The 26519-nt window shown below is 51.8% G+C and overlaps 1 protein-coding gene across 1 annotated transcript in view; it reads right to left on the bottom strand.

Moving 5' to 3' along the window:
- The window catches only part of PTPRU (protein tyrosine phosphatase receptor type U), a 299318-nt gene that overhangs the window by 144476 nt on the left and 128323 nt on the right, over positions 1-26519 (bottom strand). Inside the window, 2 exon segments of the mRNA XM_077837733.1 lie at positions 1541-1849; positions 25524-25817. Coding sequence (XP_077693859.1) covers positions 1541-1849; positions 25524-25817 — 603 coding nt within the window.

The following is a 26519-nucleotide window of genomic DNA, read 5'->3' as shown; positions in this document are numbered from 1 at the left end:
GTGCTCTCATCCACACAAACGGGTCATCCGATGAAGAGCAAGGAGCTCATTCACCTGCTACGAAACCGCACGTCCGTGCTCTTGTGCCGGGTGCAAACACCGGTCAGCGAAACAAAGCCTATAACTGAGGCAGGCTGACCTCTGACTCTTTCTTGCTGTTTATAATTACCTCACAGAGGCTTAATTAATTAGTGTTTGTGAGCCTCGGGTTAAAGGGGCTGCCTAAATGCAAGGTACTAATTATTTTAATTATTATGATTGCTATGAGGCTTCGATTCCCTAACAAGAAGAACGAAGACCAAGGATGTTTGGTGCTGAGGACAATCTGGTTGACAAAGGAGAAATGCGACAAAACTAGAAATTCTGATGGAGAATTGAAAAACGCTGCCTGGTTGTCTTTGTCCTGCCAGTCCTAAGGCCATACACAAAGTTGTTACGCAAAGTGCGGGTGGAAACTACCACTTGGCACAAGTCAGGGTAAGTGCAAGATGTAGCTCTCTGCTCTGAAAGGCAGGCAGACACCCGCCGCCTGAGCGTCAGCTCCTTCGCCTGAAAGAATACGCAGCAAAAAGGGCCGTGACATGGGTAGAGGATGGGCTTGTGTCGGGTTAAGCACCATCCTGCTCCCAGGAGTGAGGCACCTAACTAGGCGATCCCCTCTTCAAGCTCACTCCCGCTACTGGGCAGAATAACTTGGTGCTCACTCAGCAGTGTTCTTAGGAGTGCAGGATTGGGCCCCATCACATGCCCTGTACTACACAGGATGTTTTACCTACCATAGGGCCACCACCTTCCCTTGGAAGGAGAACTAGAGCCCTTCCACTGAAAAGACACAAATCAGAACAGCCAGGGCATTGGGCGCCGCCCAGCCTGGAGCGACCCAATCTGGCGCTCAGTCCAGACAGGGACAGATTGCACAGGGAGAGGTGATGGATGAGGGACGAATGTAGGGCAGGAAGGAGAGCGGCCTAGTGGTCTGCTCGAGCCAGTGGTTCTTGGTGTGAGTGAGTCCTGCCAACCAGTCTGAGCTGGCTAGCATATCAATGGTATATTAATAACAAGTATTCTCCACACCACTCGCCTATTAGAATGCATTAAGACAAATAGCACTAAGCACACATATTACAGCAGTCACATAGCTTAATTTGGCATAGACGTTTACTATAATCCCGTTCTCTTGTGCTAGCTGTCCCAGAACACCTTGCACTAGCTGAAGTAAGCTTTGGCTTAAGTAGACAGGAAAGCGTCAGGATCAGGACACATGATTGTTTTACCATAGCAAGAGGAAGGGAGTTATTCTCACAGCACAGCAGTGGACCATCCCCAAGGAAAAGGACAAGGTGCACACATGCACACATCATAGAGCACGTCCCCTGGACTGCCCCCATCACCATATTCCCCATCTGCAAGGATCCCTCGGTGGCCTCTCTGGGTGCTCCCCTGCCCTGCCCCAAGCTGCGGCTTACCTGGTGCAGAGGCAGAAGGAGACGCTGCCCTGCCACGGGCGTCCCAGTGCACAGGGGCCGCAGCTGGCACTTACCATCCTCATCCGTCTGGAATATCATCTCCTTCCCTTCCTTGCGCCCCTCGGGGTTGGAGAGGATGAGCTTCACGTGGACATTCTTGTAGGGCAGCAGGTTCTTGATGGTGTAGTGGTGGACGTTGTGCTCCATCTTCATGCACTCCCGGAAGGTCTGGTTGTGGCTGGTGCCCACGAAGTAGCGGTAGCAGAGTGAGACCATGTAGGTATGGCAGCGCGTCAGGTTGTAGCCCAGCGGCTCCCACTGCAGTGTCAGCTGCCTGGACTGGATCTCAGAGAAGGCCAGGCCCTTGGGGGCCCTCATGGGCTCTGGCAAGGAGGGGGAGAGAGAGAGAGAGGTGTGACACAAGGAAAACCATCCACCAGGAAGGGTAATGGGGCTAAATCTGGGGCAGGACCCAAAGGAAATTAATTTGGTGAACCTCAGCTTTGATCCTAGTGAAAGCAGGTCCACGGTGCAGCCTAATTGCTCAGGAAGACCCAAATCTAGCAAAGCAGAGGGCTCTGCAGGACCACCATGGAGCCTGGATTCTCATTTACACTAAGGCCCCTTTACACCGCTCTGAGCAGCATAAAGGAGACAAAGTAGGTGTAAATGTAACTTACACCCAATTTAAGGTCTCTTTACACTGCCACAGTGATGTAAAGGGCCTTAGTGTAAATGAGAATCAGGCCCTAGATGAATAGCTAAAATAGATTAGATTGATACATTTTCAGAAAGAAAGAAAGACAGACAGACCTTGTTGTGTGACTTTGGGCACATCACTTCACCTCTGAGTTTCCCCATCGGAAATGTGGAGATGCTCATCCTCCCCGTCCTGAGTCTTTGCCATCCCCTCACCTTGAATTCCTCCAATGGAGGGTACCCAAGAAAGGCAGCTAAGCAGCCACTGGCTGCTCTGGCATTTCCGTACCAGAAGGAGAAGTGCCAAAATACCAGCAGCCAGGCTGTTCTCTTTGGGCCTGATTCTCCACTGCACTGCACCCTGTGTTATCACTTACACCAGTGCAAAGAGAGCTTAACAAGCTGCCAAATCAGACCATTCACACACTCTGCTCACCCTGTGCTGGTGTAATGGCTGCACAGGGGGAAGGAGAATCAAGACCAGAATGCTCCTTGCAGACCGTATGGAAGTTCGCTTAAGAGAACCAGTTCCCACTAGAGAACCCCAGGGCAACCTTCCAGACTGAAGAGAGCCAGGTGAGGCTAAACATCAACTTCCCAGCCCAACCAGACCCCAAAGCCCTCTGCAGGTCATCCATCAATGAGCACGTTCCCTGGGCCATATTATACCAGGCATCTCAAGGGGGTTCACCATCTCCTACAGACTCAGTCATCAAGGAGGACCATTTGACCATGTACCACACAATCCCATTTGCAGAGAGGATGAACCCTGGGGGGCATGGTGTCTTCCTCCTCCCCTTTTCTGGGGCTATGGTCCCCTGAAGATATTCCACCCTGGCACCTGGGGGCTGTGTTCTTCCAGGAGGTCTACACCCGTCCCAGGGACTCACTGCGTGTGGCCCGGGGTGGGGAATGAAATTGATTAACCATGCACAGCACACAGACAGGGCTTTCCAGGCAGGCCCCAACCAATACCCGTAATAGGCCTGTTTGACCAGGGCCCTCATCTTTCCATCAGGCTGGTGTCAGGCTCTCGAAAGGCCATAGACTGAGCAGAGTCATTGGGGAGAAGTTTAACCCGTTCTCACAATTGGTCTCAGTAGCAGATGTCTGATTTAATGAGGAGCCAAGCTCTTTTGCCAACAGCAAGCACACAGGTTCTTTATCCTAGTGGCGTAGAAACCCCCCCTGAACCTTCCCCTCCCCACACACACAGAAGCTCGGAAAGAGTTAATGCGGGCCTGAGGGGGACTGAGTGCCAGGCTTCATTAGAGAGGAAGACCAGTTGGGGAGGAGCTGGGTGGTGATTATAAAGGCAGGAGGTTTAGTGCAGAAGGGGGCTGCGGGGAGCGAGGCTGCAGTCACTCTGGGATTACAGAGGAAGAATGACAGCAAGGCCTGGGCTCCTCACCTGAATAGGGGAGGCTGGCAAGCAGCCAGGAGTGGCACAGAACAGCACTGGTGGGAGATCCTGGCAAACCGGCAGGGACTGGACCTCTATGGAGCAAGCTCTGAGAGGCATTTAAGTGAGAGGGACGTAAGATCAACCCCACGGAGGGTGCAATGAGGTTGTTCTTTATACCTGTATGCTGGGATTTTGTCAGGGGAGGGCCCTGAGAGTCCCGGCCCCGAAACAAGGGAAAACCTAGAGAGGCTGCAGTGGAGAAGGCCTGGAAAGGCTGGATAGGAAGAAAGCCCAGGGAAACAGCAGCAAGGAGTGGGACTGAGCAGACCTTGGCTGCTGGTTCCTGGGCCAGAACCCAGCTTAGAGGGAGGGCTCGGGTTCCCCTACCAGTCACCTGTATGGTGGTGTGAGGCTGGAGAAGGGACAGGGACAACGGAGAACCCTGAGAGGGGAAGTGGGGACCACAGGGCCCAGAGATGGGGCTGAAGACCTTTAGGTGAGGACATTTGGATTGTTGATTTGTTGGTCTCTGCTACTCCCAAAGGGGTGAACTAAATCATGACCTAGCCAGAGGACCGAGTTATGGGAAGCGAGACCACCACAGTGCTGGTGCAACCATCGGCAGGAGGTGCCAGATAGAGAGAGAGCCACTATGCCTTGCCTGGCCACAAGGAGGCACTCCAGCAGTAACTAACTCGCTCCAACTGGCAGGCGAACAGGGACCGGACCTGCTCACTGCAGGCAGGGGACAGCTATTCTGTTACTGCAAAGGGCTTTGGAAGTCCGCAGAAGCATCATGTCACAGAGCAAGGGAATTACTGTCCATCTCCATGGACCTGACCCGCTGTCCGTGGAAAGGCTCTCACGGAAGATTTGGATCTGGCCCTGTACGGTCTAGTTAACCGGCACCTGGAATGCTAACGTAACTGGTTAGTGACACCCAGAACCTAGTGCCTGGGAATCATCTTGACTTTGCCGGGACCGTGCTCAGTGCGGTGAGCCTCACTCGAGATATGACGACTCCTGAGCTGCGTTCTGCAGCCCACTCCACCAGGACGCAGGGTGACTTGCCGACGTGTCTCAGTGAGGTTTTCCTACCCGCTGTCACCCTGCCATGAAGCCAACGTGCAACACAAACCTCGCAGTGTTGCCCCGAGGAACAGGCTCAGCCTGGCAGACCAGCTCACGCATGGGGCGTTTGTTGCAAAGTGGATATTTCAGGCCACTCGTTTGGTTCTGAATTTACGGCCCAAACAAGGGCATGGCTGTGCCAGCTGTAGGTGCTGCATACCAAGGATGAGTCCATATGTCTATATAGACAGAGCCAGTCCCTTTAAAATGCCACCTGTCCTGCAAGGGAAATCTGAGCCTGCAGGAGGAATTCCGCTGGAGAAATGACTTATTGTACAAAGGCAGGGAGACTTTTAAAGGGCAAGGACTGTACATAGCCCAGAGAATGAACAACAACTATGTCATCACTGCCGATCCCCCCTCCTCCTGCTCCTGGGGAGAACTGTAGGTGCCCTCTCCAGCATGAAAGGCAGAGGCAGCTGGATTATCTAAGACCCTCGCAGGAGTGAAAACTCAAGTGTGCATCTCACCCCGCCAAGTGATGCTCATGTATTGACATGTTATCAAGATCATGTTGAATTCTAATCCTGGCCTCTGACGTGCTTGCAGCCCCTCCCAGCTTGGAGTCACCTGCAAATTTTATAAGCATGCTCTCCACTCCATCATACAAGTTGTTGATGAAAATACTGAATAGCACCGGACGCAGAACAGACGCCTGCGGGGCCCCACGTGCCACGTCCTCCCTCTTTGACAGCGAACTGTTGATGACCTCTCTTCGAGTATGATTTGTCAACGAGTTGCGCTGCCCTCCATAGTAAGTAATATGCCCTATTCAGAGGCATAAGCATGAAGGCTGGCATCCAGCTCGCTTCTGGGGATTGAACCGTGGACTCCAAGTGCTAAGAGCATGCACCTCTACAACTTGAACCTACGTCCTGACAATAGGAACTGTACCTGGCTCATATCCTTTGTGGGTCAGGCACAAAGGGGGGATGTAACACACTGAACAGTGAGTGGTATAAACAGGGGAGCCAGGCAATACATTTCTGCAAGCTCTATCCCGAAGATTTAAGTAAAGGGCACAACCTCCTGCAATGTTAATGCAATGTGAAGATTACAAATTAAGCACTCATGAGTCAGATGAAAAAAATGTAAGGCTGACCCCATAACCTTAACTCTGCCCCTCCGTGCACCCGCCCTACAACACAGCCTTTAATGTGGTGCTCAGGTACTATTCATTCATATTACACACTGGACCCTCGTTAGAATGCGGGATTTGGGATCCACGCTGGCACCGTGTTAACGCAGAGATCGCATTAAAATGAATTGCAATTAATTAAATTTGGGATCCATGGCTGTGACCGCGTTATATGCAAATTTGAGCTATATAGATGTGTGTTCTAGCAAGGGTACGGTGTATTTGATTGTTGCTCTGCTATATTTCACATCTGAGATGCTCTACCTATTCTCCAGCAATTTCTTCCCCCAGTTTTGATGAGCCGTGGCAGCCATGTGAATTACCACTGGGAGTTTGTGGGGACTCGGGAATGTGCAGCTGCAGGCGAACACAACCCAAGTGAGACGCTGAGGACTCAATTTCCAAACTGGGTGAGGTTTGTGTGTGTTTTCTCTAGAAAAACAACACAAAAAATGTCACCAAAAATTCAATTGTTCCTTGAACTGTTATTGCAAGAAGTTGGAGACTAAGGGCCAGATTCTCATCTAGCCATGTAGAGGGGCCTTAAAGTGAGTGTATAGAGCAGCCCAAATGAGACTCAGGTCTCCAGTTCCATCACTGAAGAGTGGAGACAGAAGGAAAAGTACAACACAGACTTAACTACAGAGCTGCCCCTGATGCCTCCATAATATATCTTCAATGCCACATCTAGGACAAGGACATTGCCTTTGAGGGGTTATTTCTGCAGCAGCTGCCGCATCTTCCCTAACCCATGAGTTTGCATCAAGAGAATGGCACTGCCCTGCTTCTGAAAGATGTTTGCTCTTGATGTCAGTTACCCTCATTAACAAGGCTGGCTCCCAAGCCAGGCTGAACTCCCAGCCCGGGCAGTGCATTCATCCTATCAAAGCTCTGACACCAAGGTCATCCTAAGGACCTGACCGATTTAAAGGAAGGGTCACCACCACTCTGTGAAGGAACAGGAGAAATTATAACCACCCCCCCAGAGCAGAGCTGCAGGTGAAACAAGCAGAAACCTTTCATCAGGACATTGATATCTGAGTCATCATATCACACTATGCTGCCACGCTGCAAGGGAACAGGATGACAAATCATTGTCCTGTCTCCCAGCAAAATGACAGCGGATTTGCGAGGCTTCGTTCATTTATAAGGTGCTTCAAGAGGCTAGCAAAATGCCAAGTATTGCTATTCAATTGCCATTCACCTCCCAAATAGAGCTCCTTGCCCACCCTCATGGGATTTGCATCCAGTGCCTGAAGTGCTCCTTTCTCCTGCTGCAGGAGTATATCCTTTGCCCATTGCAACACAGCTAGGAGTCACCAGATGGCACAAATACAGATACTAGCGCTATCTAACTGAATGCAGATCTCGGAGGAATGCTTGCTGTCAGTCATGGTGCAGTTCTTTTAAAAGCTATGGGTATCACCAGTAAACTTTGCTCTTTCTGCCTTCATTTCTCTCTGGCTGAAACATTCCTATATGCAGAGCACAAAAAGAGGAAGTTACTGATCATATTGCAGCTGGAGGGTCTTTGAGACATGTGGTCCCGATCTGTATTCCACTGTGGGTATGCATGTGCTCCATGCACCCGGAGTCAGAGAATTCTTGCAAGCAATGTCCACTGGTCTGCACATGCACCATTGCCATGTTTCTAACCGAGGGAATAAAGGAGGAGCAGATCGACTGCCTCTCCAGTTCCTTCTCTACTGCAAATCCTAAAGATCCAAAGCAGAGGGGAAGGAGAGTGAATAATAGAATACAGACAGGGCCAAACACCTCAAAGAACCTCCACTAACTATAAAGTAAGTAACTTTCTCTTCTTCTTGGAGTGCAGGTCCCTGTGTGTATTCCACTGCAGGTGACTGACAAGTCGGTCACTAGAAGGAGGCAGGTGCAAGGATGTAGGCAGCCGAGCCGTTTGGAGGACTGCTTTCCTAAAGGATGCATCAAAGGAGGAGTTCTGCACTAGAGCACGACGTCTCATAAGCCTGTGGAGGGAAGTCCACATAGCTGCTCTGCAAACGTTAGGGAAAGGCACTTTCTCAAGCGATGCCAATGAAGTTGCTTGTGCTCTTGTAGAATGAGCTCCTTATGCCGTGATGGGGAGGAAGATGGCGACAACTGGTAGAGCAGGATACAGTCTGAGATCCATTTAGAGATTCTCTGGGAGGATCTAGCTTGACCTCGGACTCATTCTTCTATAACAAGAAACAGTCTTGGTGAATTTCTGATTGGCCGTGGCCTTTGCACGTAGGAGGAGAGAGCGCGTTGCACGTCAAACAAATGCAGTCTTCTCTCCTCCTCAGATGCATGCCGTTTCGGGAAAAACACAGGCAAGTGGATTGACTGGTTTATGTGCAATTCCAAAACGACTTTGGGGGTGAATTTCAGATGAAGTCATAAAGAGACCTGAGTGTATGGCAGAGCCACGACTAGAACTCCGAGCTCCCCCACCCTTCTGGCTGAGGTGATGGCCACAGAGAATGCAACTTTGAGATACCCAACACGTAGCTAATGGCTCGAAAGGAGGCTTAGAGAGTGCTGAAAGGACAAGGTTGAAGTCCCAGTGATGAATATTTCCTTACTGGTGGGAAGGTTTTGATTAGGCCCTTCAAGAATCTGTTAGTCAACAGGTGAGTGAAAATTGAACAAATGTCTGATGGCGGACGGCACACGCTGATTGCTGCCAGGCGAACTCACATGGAACTGAGGCAAAACCCAGCCATTCTGAGAGAACGAAACATGTTGTTCAGAAACATGCCTGAAAGCCAGGCATGATAGGTGGAGTTGGACAAATGTGGTAACATAAGTGCATGAAGCCCCATGCCCCAGGAGAGAGAAAAACAAGTTCTGACAGGAGCTTGAGGGTGGCACATAACCTGGTCTAACAGGATGTCATGGTGTGAAACCTGTCCCTTGGTAGACAAGCTCTCACTGTGACTGAATCTAGGTTTGCCCCTATGAAGTCTATGGTCTGCATCGGAATGAGGATAGACGTTTCCAGGTTCACACGGACTCCTAGATAGTAAAGTAGCTGAAGCATTAAATGAAGTCAACTCATAGGCTTCTTGATGTGTCCTGGCAATGAGAAGCTAGTCATCAAAATAGGGGAAGTAAGCGCCCTTCATATCAAGAGATGGAAACCAAATGTCCTTTGGGATGGGATGGGATGGGATGGGATGGGATGGGATGGGATCATTGATGCCAGAGTGACCACGTGACATTTTAGCTTGAGAATAAAGCAGTTGAGATTGCAGAGATTGAGGACAGGTTTCCAACCTCTAAGTGAATAAAATCCTTTCCCCTGGTGTTGTAGAGGTACCCACTCTATTGCCCATGGCTGGAGCAGGGATTCCACTTCCTGCTGGAGAATCCCCTTGTGAGAATGGTCCCTGAAAAGGAACAGGGATGAGGCTTTGGGAGGAGGTAGGGAAGTAAACTCAACCTCATAGTTGGATTGGATAATATCTAATACCCACTTGTCCACTCCAGTTGTGGAAATATAGTGCTGAACGATCCCTGAAGGACATGAGGGCATCGGGTAGTGGTGGCATCACTAACTGTGTGCAGCTCTTGAACTCCTGTCAAAGATATCCCTTAGCTGGGGGATGGGCTGAGATGGTGCTGTAGATATATATGGAGGAAAACAAAACTTCTCTACCATTTGTCTTTTGCAAGGAGGGTCGTAAGAACGCTGGCAATAAAACCGTTGAGTCGCAGGTCTCGGTAAGTAAGTCTGTCTGGGATATTTCCTCTTTGGGGCAGGTGTATATATTCCCAGGGTGTGGAGGGTGGCCCTGGAGTCCTTTATAGTATGTGAGGACTCATCTGTTGTCTCACTGAAAAGGTGGGCCTCCTCAAAGGGCAAGTCCTCCACGGTGTTCTGGACCTCCCTGGGAAATCCCAAAGTGTGGAGCCATGACTCAGGCACCTCACAATGGCCACCTTTGACCTAGATGTGTCTGCTACATCGACCACTGACTGAAGTGTGGTTCTGGCCACCAGCTTACCCTTGCTGAAAGTAAGCTCCATCTTGTTGTGGTGCATTGTCTTCCAAGTCTGTGAATTTGCAATAGTTCAGACTGTCGTAGTTAGCCAACAGCACTTGATAGTTCGCTATATGAAACGGAAGGCTCGTAGATGTGAAGACCTTTCTTCCCAACAAGCTTAGCTTCCTTGCCAGAAGGAGTGGATTTGGGATGTTGCCGTCCAGATCTCTCCATGGCAAGCTGGACAACCAGAGAGTATGGTGCAGGGTAGGAAAAGAGAAATTTCACTCCCTTGGCTGGAACAAAATAGCATTTCTCTGCCCTCTTGGGGTTAGGGGGACATATGGCTGCAGTATGCCAGACTGCTCAAGCAGATTCCAGGGTAGCTTCATTAACTGGAAGTGCTATTTGACTGGACCTGATGGTTTGCAAGATATCCAGGAGTTTGCACTGAGAGTCCTGGACCTCCTCTAGGGAGATCTGGAGTTCCTCTGCCACCCCGCACAATAAATCTTGAAATTGTTTATAGTTGTCCAGAGGGGATGGACATGTTGCAGTGACTGCTTCACCAGGAGATGAAGACAACAATCTTGTCGGTACCAGTGGAACCGGTCTGTCCCGCTTTGTGGGGTCAAGAGAAAGTGCTGGCTGTTTCCTCAGAGGGGAATGGTGGAGTGACTCCCTAGCAGAATGCATAGGCTCTGCATATCTGGTGTACGGGTCCCATGTTCCCCAGGATGGACAATAAGCTGGGTCAGGAAGGAGTTACAGCACTGGGTACCACCTGTCCCGAGGTAAATGTCAAGGTGGAGGTTGGAGCCAGGAGTGTCTGGATCTCCTGTGTGGACTAGCATTTCTTGGAGGAGGGGTGATTGCTCCTCTGGTGGCTCAGATTCTCCTGAGGAAGAGAAAAAGGGGTCGGGGTCCAGCAGTGGTTCTGACGGTTCCGATGGAGGAATGGCGCAAGCTGGTAGATGGAAGAGGGGACAGGCTTCTGTCACAGGTAACACCCCTGGTTGAGTCAAAATCTCTCTAGTAACAGAGGCCCCAGTAATGGGGGAAACTAAGCCTCGGGAAGAGCAAAAATGTCTCCCTGGAGTGCAAGGGGTCCGATCCACTCTTGCTGGTGGGGTTGAAGGAGTAGGCTGTGTGTGGCTGGTGTGTGAGACAGTGACAGTACCGCCAGTGGCTGAAGCTCTGATTGTTGGAACCGACGGACCCACCTTTTTGGCCAGGATGGTGTTGGTGGAATTGGTGTTGCTGGTACAGAGTCTGGTACCAACAAAGCACTGGCATTAAAGGCTTCAGAGTCATGGCCCTGGGACTAAGGACCCACCAAGTCCTCAGCAGTTAAATGAGCAGATTTGCTCCATTTAGGCAGAGGTGTGTTAGATGTCTTCGAAGCAGACTTAGAGGGAGACCTGCATGGATTCCCTCGCACCAGAGCCAGACCTCCTGGCGGGAAGCACATGCCATGTTGATTCAGGCTGATGTTCTGGGCAGTCCCTTGGCCTGGATCCTACTGGGGCCTCATGGCATCTCCATGGGGTGCTTTCAAAGTCGGAACTCCCACACCTCATGGGTACAGCCAGGGAAAGAGCTAGCTGCAACTCCCAGAGGCAGTACAAGCAGCGCTGATGGTCGCCTCTAACCAAGAAGAAATGAGGGCAGGACATACAGTTTTTGAAGTCTAGAGTTCTGGGAATAGTCCAATACCCATAACGGGGCACAGGGGTGTTTCCCGATGCACGGAATCTGTCTAGCTGCAAAACTCTGCTAAAAACTGGTAAAATTTATTAACTATAAAGAACTATACACAAAATGCAATCTTTGAAATATTTCCAGATCAAAGAAATCAAAGGAGAGCGCTGGACATTGGAGGTTCCAACCCAAGCCACGCGGCAGTGAGAAGGAACTGGAGAGATGGTCCGTCTGCTCTTCCCTTTATGCTCTCACCTGGATGCACGAGAAGGGCAAGGGCATGTGCACAGACCTATTGTACACTGCTTGCAAGAATTCTCTGAATCCAAGTGCAAGGAACGCATGCGTACTCAGTGGAATACACATAGGGGCCAGCGCTCCAAGAAGAAACAACCCATGCTGCTAAAATATTACACCAATGACAGAGGCAGCAAGTCACAAATCCAAGCCCTGAATCCACCAGGAGTCATTCCCACCAGGAAGCCTGGGGCAGCTTAGATCCCTCTGCAGGGAAAGTGGAGGGGCTAAGGTAGGACAGCCAGGCGTGCCAATATTCCTTGGATTGTCCTGACATTTCCAGTACAATCCCACTTCCCACAGCCCTGCCACGTGCCCCCACAGATGACTCCCCAGGCTCACACGATAGCATCACACCCATTGCCTGGTGAGCACTCCGCTGGGGCAATGCTGGGTGGGATTTCCTTTGGGGACAGTGCAGGGGGATGTGGACAGCTTGGTGAAAGGGCTCGCGGGCAGCTCTGTTAGCTCCCGCACAGTGTAGAAGATGCGCCCGCTCTGCCCTGCCCAGGGCTAACCTTCTCCAAAGCTTAGATGTACGACAGGAACATGGCTCCATCTTTTAACCTCCCAGGGCTAACCACCCCCTGATTTGGAGACCCCAACACCTTCTGGTGGTTGGGGTTCATCTGTATAGATCACCCCAGAGCTGAGCCCCATGAGACAGGGATGGAGGAGAGAATTGATGCCCCTGAAATGAGAGCCAATACAATGTGCAACAGCCCCACCTGGGGGAAGAGGGAGGAGCTGGGGGCTTAAAGGAGGCATGAAGAGGAAAGCCGAGAGGCCCCTGTGACTCATATCTCACATTGAGAACAAGCTGCCGCTCTGCTGGGCATGAGCCACTCCCAGTGCCCCACCCTTAGCCCTCTCTGCCAGGAGAGCAGCACACAGCGCTGATGGAAAGCCAGGCTTTAAGCTTCAACCTCCTTTTTATTTCAGTGTGTTCAAATGATTGGTGGAAAACAGACAACCTGGCACCCCCAGGCCAATGTAAGCAGATTCTACGAGTGGTTTAGCTAGAGATCAGCTAACAAGGATGTCTGCTGGCATTAATATTGCTGAATATATCCATACAATTAGTGCCAGCATGGAGCCGCCTGTGCTTACAGTTCCTACTACAGCTGTATTACACGCAGGCATTCCTGCTTGAAGAGTGTCAATCATGGCTGGTGATATGCAGCTGTGTTGGAAATCTCCCATCGCTCCGGGGCTGCCTTAGGCAAAGGACGGGCAAGTGCACTCCACGCATCTGCTGGCAGCTGCTTCCCTTTCCCAGAAGTGACTCTGGGGCAAGCGGGTCTTGGAGGAGCCCATTTTCCACCAGTGGCTTGGGCGAGTGGTTCCATATGCTGCCAAGAAATGGATTGTGCTTAGCACACAAAGTGCTTCACAAGAAGGTTGGCGAATTACAGAAGAATTGGTACCTATCGTGTGGGTCATGCTGGCAGCATCCAAGTGGATCCATTACAGCCGGGCTCCCTTGTGTGTCTGATGCGTAGGCCCCATAGCTGGGGGGAGGAGAAACTCCTGCACTATCAAGGCATGGGGTCAGCTTAAATTTAGAGGCCACTGAGCTGGAGGGGGGGGGAATACAAACAATCCTGGGCCATGCACTAGTCAAGGCACTTTGCATCCCCTCAGTGGAGTGAGGGCCGCACCGCATGCAATGTTAGGTGTCAGCCACCCCCATTCTCTGGCCCAGCCACACAAGAGACATGTGACGCGCTATGAGGGATCTGAGCCATCGCTGTGGTGGATTCTCTATCCCTGGCAATGTTTAAGTGAAGACTGGATGTTTCTCTCCCAGATCTGCTCTAGATCAGTCAGAAATGAATGCAGGGCCAGCCCATGGCTTGTGTTACGCAGGTCAGCCGAGGTGATCACAGTTGACCCTTCTGGCCTTGGTATCTATGAATCTCTGCCTCTCGTGGTCCGTGATTGACTCCCAGAGAGATGAAGCTAGTGACCCTTGGAAGAGAGGTGGCCACGCTCAGTCTGACAATCGTTTGGCCAGAACTCAGGAAGCCAACACTGCACCCTACAGATCTAGCAAATCCCTGCCTGACCTCCACTCGCACTCCCTCCTGAACAAAATAACTCACAGCTACCCCGCCCCCATTGCACGACCCTGGCTGCCTCCCAGTCAGGTCTCAGGGCAGGAACTGGTGTGACTCTACTGGGCCGCCTCCTCTGGCCCACTGATGAGGGAGGCTGCCTGTCCTCACATTACAAGAGCTTTCGGCAGATCTGGACACCATTGACCAGTGAATGCTACTGTCAAGGCTTGAAGCAGCAGCTGTGAGTGACAGGAAAGCACTGAGTTGGGTGAGAGGCTTTCAGGTCGCACGGGGAGTAGGCTAGCCCAGGTGATCGGCACCTGGGTCTGAGTGCCCGGGCTAGCCTGGCCCAGGTATGAACAGCACCAGGGTGGGCCCTAGGGACACACACAGGTCAGTGCAGTGGCATCAAGGCCAGTCACACGGGTAGGGCTTTGCAGTGTCCCTGGGTGCCGTGCTCCTCTGTATGTCACCAGGACTCCCGGGGGCACATCCCACAGTTCTCTGGGCCCTGGTCTACACTAGGACTTTAGCTCGAATTTAGCAGCGTTAAATCAATGTAAACCTGCACCCGTCCACACAATGAAGCCCTTTATTTCGACTTAAAGGGCTCTTAAAATCGATTTCCTTACTCCACCCCTGACAAGTGGATTAGCGCTTAAATCGACCTTGCCGGCTCGAATTTGGGGTACTGTGGACACAATTCGATGGTATTGGCCTCCGGGAGCTATCCCAGAGTGCTCCATTGTGACCACTCTGGACAGCACTCTCAACTCAGATGCACTGGCCAGGTAGACAGGAAAAGAACCGCGAACTTTTAAATCTCATTTCCTGTTTGGCCAGCGTGGCAAGCTGCAGGTGACCATGCAGAGCTCATCAGCAGAGGTGACCATGATGGAGTCCCAGAATCGCAAAAGAGCTCCAGCTTCGACCGAACGGGAGGTACGGGATCTGATCGCTGTTTGGGGAGAGGAATCCGTGCTATCAGAACTCCATTCCAGTTTTCGAAATGCCAAAACCTTTGTCAAAATCTCCCAGGGCATGAAGGACAGAGGCCATAACAGGGACCCGAAGCAGTGCCGCGTGAAACTGAAGGAGCTGAGGCAAGCCTACCAGAAAACCAGAGAGGCGAACGGCCGCTCCGGGTCAGAGCCCCAAACATGCCGCTTCTATGATGAGCTGCATGCCATTTTAGGGGGTTCAGCCACCACTACCCCAGCCGTGTTGTTTGACTCCTTCCATGGAGATGGAGGCAATATGGAAGCAGGTTTTGGGGACGAAGAAGATGATGATGATGATGAGGTTGTAGATAGCTCACAGCAAGCAAGCGGAAAAACCGGTTTTCCCGACAGCCAGGAACTGTTTCTCATCCTGGACCTGGAGCCAGTACCCCCCGAACCCACCCAAGGCTGCCTCCTGGACCCAGCAGGCGGAGAAGGGACCTCTGGTGAGTGTACCTTTTAAAATACTATACATGGTTTAAAAGCAAGCATGTGAAAGGATTACTTTGCCCTGGCATTGGCGGTTCTCCTAGATGTACTCCTAAAGCCTTTGCAAAAGGTTTCTGGGGAGGGCAGCCTTATTGTGTCCTTAATGGTAGGACACTTTACCACTCCAGGCCAGTAACACGTACTCGGGAATCATTGTAGAACAAAGCATTGCAGTGTATGTTTGCTGGCATTCAAACAACATCCATTCTTTATCTCTCTGTGTTATCCTCAGGAGAGTGAGATATAATTCATGGTCACCTGGTTGAAATAGAGTGCTTTTCTTCAGGGGACACTCAGAGGAGCCCATTCCTGCTGGGCTGTTTGCCTGTGGCTGAACAGAAATGTTCCCCGCTGTTAGCCACAGGGAGGGGGGAGGGTTGAGGGGGTAGCCACGCGGTGGGGGGAGGCAAAATGCGACCTTGTAACGAAAGCACATGTGCTATGTATGTAATGTTAACAGCAAGGATTACCCTGAAAGAGTGTAGCCACTGTTTTATAAAATGTGTCTTTTTAAATACCGCTGTCCCTTTTTTTTTCTCCACCAGCTGCATGTGTTTCAATGATCACAAGATCTTCTCCTTCCCAGAGGCTAGTGAAGCTTAGAAAGAAAAAAAAACGCACTCGCGATGAAATGTTCTCCGAGCTCATGCTGTCCTCCCACACCGACAGAGCACAGACGAATGCGTGGAGGCAAATAATGTCAGAGTGCAGGAAAGCACAAAATGACCGGGAGGAGAGGTGGCGGGCTGAAGAGAGTAAGTGGCGGGCTGAAGAGAGGGCTGAAGCTCAAATGTGGCGGCAGCATGATGAGACGAGGCAGGATTCAATGCTGAGGCTGCTGGCGGACCAAACCAGTATGCTCCAGTGTATGGTTCAGCTGCTGCAAAGGCAGCTGGAGCACAGACTGCCACTGCAGCCCCTGAGTAACCAACCGCCCTCCTCCCCAAGTTCCATAGCCTCCACACCCAGATGCCCAAGAACGCGGTGGGGGGGCCTCCGGCCAACGAGCCACCCCACCACAGAGGATTGCCCAAAAAAAAGAAGGCTGTCATTCAATAAATTTTAAAGTTGTAAACTTTTAAAGTGCTGTGCTTAAAGTGCTGTGTGGCATTTTCCTTCCCTCCTCCACCACCCCTCCTGGGCTACCTTGGTAGTCATCCCCCTATTTGTGTGATGAATGAATAAAGAATGCATGAATGTGAAGCAACAATGACTTTATTGCCTCTGCAAGCGGTGATTGACGGGAGGAGGGGCGGGTGGTTAGCTTACAGGGAAGTAGAGTGAACCAAGGGGCGGGGGGTTTCATCAAGGAGAAACAAACAGAACTTTCACACAGTAGCCTGGCCAGTCATGAAACTGGTTTTCAAAGCTTCTCTGATGCGTACCGCGCCCTCCTGTGCTCTTCTAACCGCCCTGGTGTCTGGCTGCGCGTAACCAGCAGCCAGGCGATTTGCCTCAACCTCCCACCCCGCCATAAACGTCTCCCCCTTACTCTCACAGATATTGTGGAGCACACAGCAAGCAGTAATAACAGTGGGAATATTGGTTTCGCTGAGGTCTAAGCGAGTCAGTAAACTGCGCCAGCGCGCCTTGAAACGTCCAAATGCACATTCTACCACCATTCTGCACTTGCTCAGCCTGTAGTTGAACAGCTCCTGACTACTGTCCAGGCTGCCTGTGTACGGCTTCATGAGCCATGGCATTAAGGGGTAGGCTGGGTCCCCAAGGATACACATAGGCATTTCAACATCCCCAACCGTTATTTTCTGGTCTGGGAATAAAGTCCCTTCCTGCAGCTTTTGAAACAGACCAGAGTTCCTGAAGATGCGAGCGTCATGTACCTTTCCCGGCCATCCCACGCTGATGTTGGTGAAACGTCCCTTGTGATCCACCAGAGCTTGCAGCACTATCGAAAAGTACCCCTTGCGGTTTATGTACTCGGCGGCTTGGTGCTCCGGTGCCAAGATAGGGATATGGGTTCCGTCTATGGCCCCATCACAGTTAGGGAATCCCATTGCAGCAAAGCCATCCACTATGACCTGCACATTTCCCAGGGTCACTACCCTTGATATCAGCAGATATTTGATTGCGTGGGCTACTTGCATCACAGCAGCCCCCACAGTAGATTTGCACACTCCAAATTGATTCCCAACTGACCGGTAGCTGTCTGGCGTTGCAAGCTTCCACAGGGCTATCGCCACTCGCTTCTCAACTGTGAGGGCTGCTCTCATCTTGGTATTCATGCGCTTCAGGGCAGGGGAAAGCAAGTCACAAAGTTCCATGAAAGTGCCCTTACGCATGCGAAAGTTTCGCAGCCACTGGGAATCGTCCCAGACCTGCAACACTATGCGGTCCCACCAATCTGTGCTTGTTTCCCGAGCCCAGAATCGGCGTTCCACAGCATGAACCTGCCCCATTAGCACCATGATGCATGCATTGGCAGGGCCCATGCTTTCAGAGAAATCTGTGTCCATGTCCTGATCGCTCACGTGACCGCGCTGACGTCGCCTCCTCGCCCGGTATCGCTTTGCCAGGTTCCGGTGCTGCATATACTGCTGGATAATGCGTGTGGTGTTTAATGTGCTCCTAATTGCCAAAGTGAGCTGAGCGGCCTCCATGCTTGCCTTGGTATGGCGTCCGCACAGAAAAAAGGTGCGGAACGATTGTCTGCCATTGCTCTGACGGAGGGAGGGGCGACTGACGACACGGCTTACAGGGTTGGCTTTAGGGAGCTAAAATCAACAAAGGGGGTATCTTTACATCAAGAAGTATTTCAGGCAGGACTTCACGGAGGGGTCCAATAAGAAATGGTGCACCTAAGTTATTGTTCTTATTGGAACAAGGAGGTTAGCCTGGCCTCTGATTGATACATGGCTAGATTTACCTCGCTGCACCTTCTCTGTGAGTGACTGCAGTGTGACCTAGAGGAATGAGTCCCCTAGACAGGGGAGGGGGGAAGCAAATGAGTACAAAACAAATCTGGTCTATTCCTTGTTTTGATCCACTCCATCTATCTTTTACATCTTTGGCTGGCAGCAGACGGTGCAGAAGGACTGCATGCCATCCACATCTCATGGCTGCTTGGCAGAAGATGGTACAGTACGACTGCTAGCCATCCTCATCTCTTTCCTGCCTGGCAGAAGATGGTACAATACAACTGCTAGCAATCCTCATCTCTTGCCTGCCTGGCAGAAGATGGTACAATACGACTGCTAGCAATCCGTATCACCTGCCTGCTCACCATAAGACGGTTCAATAGGACTGACTGCAGGACTAAAGAGAATGACCTGGTCAAGTCACTCCAAATTTAGTCCCTGCGCCCATGTCTGTCCAGGCGCTCCCAGCCGACGTGGCCAGGAGCACCTCGGACATGACGATGACGGCTACCAGTCGTACTGTACCGTCTGCTGCCACAAGGCAAGGGGTTGCTGCTACTGTGTAGCAAAGCCGTACCGCGTCTGCCAGCACCCAGGAGTCATAGGATGACGGTTACCTGAGCGGGCTCCATGCTTGCCGTGGTATGGCGTCTGCACAGGTAACTCAGGAAAAAAGGCGCAAAACGATTGTCTGCCCTTGCTTTCACGGAGGGAGGGAACGGGGGCCTGACGATATGTACCCAGAACCACCCGCAACAATGTTTTAGCCCCATCAGGCATTGGGATCTCAACCCAGAATTCCAATGGGCAGCGGAGACTGCAGGAACTGTGGGATAGCTACCCACAGTGCAACGCTCCGGAAGTCGACTCTAGCCTCGGTACTGTGGAAGCGCTCTGCCGAGTTAATGCACTTAATGCACTTAGAGCATTTTCTGTGGGGACACACACTCGAATATATAAAACCGATTTCTAAAAAACCGACTTCTATAAATTCGACCTTATTCCGTAGCGTAGACATACCCTGGGTCACCATGAACTGAGCTGTTCTAGGATCCTTTCCCAAGGAATTGTGGGGGAACTTGTCTGCCCGTCCGGGCACACAGGGAATTGTGGGAAGGCACTGGAGGCCTTTCAGCCCTTGAGACGTTTAGCCTGCATCCACACTGCAAAACAGGCAGGTTATCATCTTGAGTGGAAACAGAGCCCAGGATATAGCCTTCAGCCCAGGACAGGCCAGCTAGCCCAGGCTGAAAGCACCATTAAGCTCAGTGAGAGGGGTTTGTGTGTGGACAGCAGGGGGGCTACAGGGCAACACCCAAGTGCGAACCTGCTGGGCTAACTCTGCAGTGAAGACAGACTGTTAGAGAGGGTGGATGGGCAACTTCCCCTCTGCTCCCAGCCTGCTCACCTGTGCTCAGCCCCACAACCACACTCTTATCTGCCTACCCAGTCACTAACCACCTGGGGCCGGGAGGGAATTTCCGCGGTCGGCAGGTTATTCCATAACTGTCTCTGGTGGGGTTTCTTCCATCTGCCAAGTGCCTAGCTGGAGCCTGCTCTGACCAAGTGGGTCATCTCCAAAGCTGCCTTGGACACATCTGAGTCCTCTAGGCGGCTTTGAAAGTCCCAGCTGTAACGGTGATTATTCCATAGACCCAAAAAGTGGTTCACAGGAAAAAAAAGTACCAGGACCCTGGCCAGAAAGAGAGGGAAAGAAGTCATGACCCACCAGGAAGCCAGGCCATGACCCCCGAAGCTGAGAACTCATGAAGCAGGGTTTTCCATATGTGGCCTACATTACCAAGGTGCACCTCTGTGTCCCCCGCTAGTGGCTGGCCCACAAAAGATGTAGATGAGTCACCTACAGCTAGCAGATGTAATCCTTTATCTCCAGCTCTTGATTTCAGAGTGAGAGATCCCAGATTCAAGGCCTGCTGATGGGCCTTGTCACAGTTGGGGATTTTCTGAACCTCTGTATCATAGGGTGACCAGCCCTTTACAGGGTGACGGGTTTAGCCCCACACACTTCGCTTGCCTCCCCAGGTGGAGAAAATGATCAACGTTGCATGCCACGCGGGACATGTGAATTAGGCCTTAGAATCATAGAATATTAGGTTTGGAGGAGACCTCAGGAGGTCTTCTGGGGCGGAGATAAGACAGAAGCCCCTGGAGAGTCGGAGTGAAGGGAAAACTCCAGTAGAAGGCTGGGAGTTGCTGCGGGAGCCTCCAATGAGCCCAGGAGGGGCTAAGGAGAGAAGACGAACCCTCAGGGAGGAGGGGATGGGGCCAGCCTGAGAGCGGCATGGAAGACTTGGGGTTTGGGCCTATTTTGGACTTGGCTGTTCTGCAAGGGGCAGACATTTCCTTTAATGACTTAGCCAGAGGCGAACCCACCGCAGCAATCAAACCAGGTTGGGAGAGGGGAAACTGAGGCAGCAGCTAGCTTGCACCCAGACGGAGTAGGCAGTTCAAGGTGTGATTAGAGTTTGGGGTGAAGGTCAGTGTCAGTTCTTACATCTTCCATGTGCACTCACCTGAGGTACGTAACATCAGCGAACCGTTTTCTTTGGGGCCTGAAGTCAGCAGCAATGGAGCCTCCTTCACAACCCTCCCACCCCATCCGCATGGAGACATGACAAGGACGCCTATAACATCGCTTTGTAAATAACATTCAGGATCTGCCAGCTCAAAAACAAGCTCATTCCCAGAAAGGTTAAGTGCTCCCATTACTTCCCCAGCACAAGGAGCCCGAGCGTTCTTGTGTGTTTAATTTACAGGCTCCAGTTCACCTCAACCGACAGAGAGCGGAGGCGTGGGGGGAAATGGAAGAAATCCGGAGAACGCAGTCCGTGCCTTCCTCATCCTCAGCCAGCAAGCACTTCCCAACAAACGGCTGCTACAGATCATCTCGTAGAAGCAGCTGTTTCACGGGGACCAGACATGCAACAGTCGTGTTCCTCCTTAATGTCAGCGTGATCCTGTTGACTTTGTTCAGTTACTGAGCAGTTAAATCCCCAGCACACCAAGGAAGTCTGTTGCCATGGAGTGTCTGAAACGCCAGCACTGGAACACCTCCTGTCCTCTGTGACCTCATGCAACCCGTTGTCAAGGCAACCAACATGGGGGAGGTCTTTAAAACAAGGGCCGCCTCCTTCTGAATGCTCCCATGGGGCAGAAGCATTTTTCCCCTCGCGGTTTGTGAAACCCAGGGGGGAATGGATTTTGGAGCCACCACCTGGCAGAACTCATGCTTTTGAAGGGGTATCATTTGTGACATCATCTGTAGGTCCAGGACTTGCAATGCTGGGTCACACCACTTCTCCATATGCTCCAATATCCTGCCTCTGGCAGCAACCCATAGCTGACGTTACAGAGGAAGGCAAAAGAAAGCAGCCCACCTGAGAGTCAAAAGACCTTGGGGCTACTCCCAGCTCTGCCACTGACTCACTGCATAGCCTTGGTCATGTCACTGAACTTGTTAATGCTCCTGTTTATCCTATCTGTGAAAGAATGAGCTGCATAATCAGAGATGGGCCAGAGCAGAAGGACGGTGCTACTGAAGAGTACAGTTCATTATTTCTCAGCAGGCACAGTACGCAGTGTTGTCGTCAGTCATACAGTTAGGCAGTCCATTCCGACACGCAGCCACCTGGGCCGTTCCGAAATACAGCCATCCAGATTTTCTCCTGCTTTAAAATGGGATTAGCCATCAGGGCAAATATTTTACTTAATTTGTAAGCAAATATTATAAAACCTGCAGTCTGCTTAAAACCAAGCACAGGAGAATGAAGGGCAGCTTCCTCCACATATCTGGCCTGGAAGTCAGAGAAACTGGAACATTGCCTCTGGGCAAGGGAGTCACCCACCCTCATTTTTACACAGCTGATGCCTGTGCAGCTGATCTGCCTCCCGCAAGCTAGACTGAAAGGACTGGAGAGTGTCCCCATCTTCACGGTCAACCCCCCATCGTCAGGTCAGTCGTGGCACAGTGATACCCGCCAGTGGTACCATTTCCAAAACAAGCCCAGGTCTCCTCCCAGGGCTGTGTCTGAGACACAAGGCCAACCTTCCTCTCCAATGGGCTGCAGGAACTTTGGGGAGCTTCTGATCCAAGTCGGGGTCAGAACATCGTAGCTCAGGCCCATCCCTGATCTGGAGGCTTATCCAACACTTCCGAGTGCCTAGGGAGTGATGCTAGACACAGACTGTGCTTCCCATTATAGGGAGGTCACCGATCCACAGTGCCTCTGTATCAAGTGTCATGCAGGCAGCTGCAGAGTGCTGTTCTTACTAACCCACTGACAATCAGTGCTCCTGGGTCTGGATCAGCACTGTACATTTGCTGTGCTTTAAGCAATGCACCCCACCAGCCTTTAATGAGTCTGACTGGAGTGCAGGCTTCATTAGCAAGCCCTCTCCCGACACATGTTTGTTTGCTAGATCTGCTGAGCTACCAGCCAGGCAAGCGAGCTCCCTGTATTTGATCTTGGATCAGGGAGACGGAGAGGTCAGGGCTGGGGGACTGTTTGCTAATGAAGTCTGGGCCTCTGCCAGGCGAGGTGGAGGAAATCCCAGCCTGGATGCTGGTGCTGCCCTGGAACGAATTCAGGCTGTTCCCCTGCTGCTACAATCCAGCTAATTGTGCCCCAGTCTCCGAGGGACTGGAGTCACGCTAGGACATTCCGCTCCTCCAGGGACAACCCAGCCAACCCTCATGAAAGGCTCGCAGTGAAGGAACAATAGAGCTGAGCGAATGCTGCAGGATGCTGTTGCTCAAAAGTCAATTAGCAGCAAATCTGTGGCAGCTGAAGGCAGCTGCCCTTTGAAGTTCTGCGAGCACATGCAGCCAATGGCTCCTGGACTTGCATTGCCACTGCCTGGAGGGCGCTGTGCAGTCTGGAGCTTGAGAAGGCAATGGCCTTGGGAAGCATCTGCTGACGCAGCCTGTCGGTCGCAATGATTTCAAGGGACCCTTTAGGGTTGCCAACTTTGTAATATATAAAAACCAGACACTCCAGGGGCCCTTGTCCCTGTCTCCCCCAGGCTCCACTCCTGCCCCGCCCCTTCTTCCAGGCTTCACCTCTGCCCTGCCTCTTCCCCCAAGGAGCTGCCCCTTCTGCCTGAGCCTCTCCCGCTGTTGCTCACTGCTCTTCCCCTCTCCTCACGCCCCCTGCATGGGTCGGGAGGGATTCACCTGTGGAGCCGGAGCTGGGAGCTGCAGCCACCCAATGCAGGTAGGAGGCGGCCCCAGATGAGTAGGGGCTGGCGTGGGTGATGACTCAGCACCTCCCCGCCTCTCCCGCCTGCAGTAATCAGACATTGGGTGTCCAGTCGGTAGATCTGACCTGACATCATCAGGTCCCCTTTTTGACCGGACTCTCCAGTCGAAAACCGGACAGCTGGCCACCCATGTGATGGAACATGTTTCCACAGGGTCAGAGTCCAGGTCAGCTAGAAGCTGCCACTTGAAGAAGGATGGGCTTGTGCTTAAAGCACCACTCTGCAACTCAGGTGCTCTGGGCTAGCTCTGCCACTGACTTCCTGCATCTGACTCTCGGCAAGTCACTTACTCTCTCCGTACAATGGGGTGTTAGTACTTTCCTAAGGCAGAGGAGGGGTGAGAGGTCCTCACAGGCTGTGATGATGGGGCTATATTAGCATCATCTTGCAAGTGTTCATTGCTGTTTGCTGTGCACCGGCCATGTACATCAGCCACATGGTGTCTAAGGATGGGATCTTGTTCCACATCTCCACCCCGAGAGGTGCTGGGTGACCCCAGCTCCTATGGAAGTCAGTGAAGCTGTGCTTTATCCGCAAGACCTCATTTTCTTGGAGCTGGAAAGATTGCTAGAGACTTTTCTCGGGCTCCTTTCCTTTGGGTCCCCAACAGAAAGAACGTGGAAGCGGGTCGGTCTCACAGGATGAAGGCACCCAGATGTTGCCAGACCTCAGAAAAGCTCCCAAATCCCTTGGGATTCTTGTTAGCCCATCTCCCCTAACCCACCAGTATGGTCCCATCTCAGCCTGCAAGCTCTTCGGGGCGACGATGCTCATTTGGTATGTGCCTAGCGCAGTGGGGCTACAAGCTAGCTGAAGCCCCTCTGTGCTTCCTTTGTCCCCTGCTCAGCCCAGAAAGCCACCCCAGCCCAGCGCTTTGCTGCGTCTTCTTCGCTCATACAAGGTGCTCCCCTGCCTTTTAACCCACTCGTCACCTCCGCAACTGCTCTTCCAACCTGCCTCTAAGAAACGGCTGCTCTGGAGCTGAGTTATGGTGGGTGCGAAACCTCATTGTTCTGGGCTGTTATTAATCCTCCCGCTGCCAGCAAGCTCTGACTGTTGCTTTACCCAGTTGCTGAAGCAACAATCATTTGTCAGTTTACTGCGTCCCCTGTCAGTGTATTAAAGAGTAAATCCAGGCTGCAGAGCCAGCTCCCGCGCCAGGAGGTTTTCTTTGGGGTTCTTTGATTTTCTTTCGGCCTGGGTTGACGGTTAATATCTGTCTGATTGTCAGCTGATAAAGCCATAACAAGAGCTGCATAGACTTCACTGTAGGAAATAGTCAAGGACATAGGGCCCTTTGCCACAACTTTTCAGCTTTAACAAACACAGGCGGTTAAGTGGATTGCCTGAGGTCACTTAAGGAGTCAGTGGTAAAGCTGGGAAACAAACCCAGGAGTCCTGAACTCCCCATCCCCAGCTCTAACTACTAGACCCCAATCCCTTCTTAGAGCTGGGAACCCAGGAGTCCTGACCCCCAGTCTCCTGCTCTAACTATTAGACCCCACTCCCTTCTTAGAGCTAGCAATGAAACCCAGGAGTCCTGCTCTTCCATGTCCTTCTGTAATCACTGGACCACATCCTTGTTCCTAGGCTTTGTGTGAAGTGAAAAGCAGGGCCCCATCCTGCCCCTCTACCCCCGACATGGACACTCATTCCAGTATAAGAGGGGCCTTTTTCCAGCTGAGCTTATGCCGCTTGGAAGTGGTTTAAACTTACTAGAATAAGCCTGGCCGCAAGGGGAGTTATCCTGGTGTAACTTCAGTGGTTTAACTACCCTAGTATAATTCTACCAGTGTAGACAAGCCCCAAAATACCAATGGCTAGCGGTACTGGGGGCAGTTCAGGAAAAGCACAATGTCCAGAGACTGCCACCATGACAGAAAATATCATGACCAGGTTTTACACTGCACCCAATGGATACCCATGCAGATCCTTGTCAATCAAGGACCAGCCAATAGCCTGGGGCCTCCAGCGTTAAGGAGTGTGCCTACCTGCGCATTTGGTCCTGCTTATGAGGGGTGGCCCCGGCTTGCCAGTCCCTCCGTCCCCCGGCCGCGTGAGCAGCACGCTGATCTCATACTCCGTATCGGGATCCAGGTGCCACAGCTTGTAGGTCTGCATGTTGACGGCGTGGACCTCCGACCAGGGCCCCGAGGTCATGCGGTACTCGATCTCCTTGCGCACAATGGGGCCGTCGCCGATGATGGAGTTGGTGTTGAGCTGGATGATCAAGTAGGTGGAACCTGCTCGGAGCAGCTGTGGGGGAGCAATGGGCGTGGGGGGCTCTGGAGAAAGACAAAGGGAGGGGTATGAATGGAATGTTCCCCTTCTGCTTCACCGGTGCTTGTACCCTGGAGAGCCATTGTCTTTCCATCAACCCCACTGCACAGCTTGTGGTTTAAAGTACTGTGCTAGGACTTGAGAAATCCAAGTGCAGTTCTCTGATCTACCACCAACTCCCTGTGTGTCCTTGATACAACCTGTTAGCCTCGCTGTGCCTCCGTACCCCATTTGTAATCAGGGGATAATAATCATTTCTCCCACCCTTAGTCTGTCTCGTCTATTCAGACTGGACGCTCTTTGGACCAAGTTTGTACAGCCCCGAGCACAACAGGGAGCTGATCTCTAGGTGCTGCTGGAACACAAAGGAGGACTAAATTAACATTCAGACTTTCTTCTTCGCCATTTAGCTAAAAAGACCCTGGCATAAGAAGGATGCTGGCTCCCATTTGGTTCTAAAAGCAGCCGCTCTGCCTTCACTCCTTGTAAACAAGAGCAGAACCCAGCCCACTGCTAGCAATCCTGATGGCTGCAAATTTCTCCTCGAAGGCAAGTCTACTGTGTCATCGTCTTTGGTGTGTGGCAGCAGCGTAAGTGGGATCAGGGGGATTTATACTGCTGGAACCACGAGCACGCTTCGATCCCGAACACAGCAGAACTCTTTAGAATTCACACCTACAAATAAAGCACTCATGACAAATTCACAC

Source organism: Eretmochelys imbricata, chromosome 19, assembly GCF_965152235.1.
Source record: "Eretmochelys imbricata isolate rEreImb1 chromosome 19, rEreImb1.hap1, whole genome shotgun sequence".
NCBI classification, from domain to species: Eukaryota; Metazoa; Chordata; order Testudines; family Cheloniidae; genus Eretmochelys; species Eretmochelys imbricata.
Note: the sequence above shows the minus strand (reverse complement) of the source record. Positions and strands in the feature narration are given on the sequence as shown.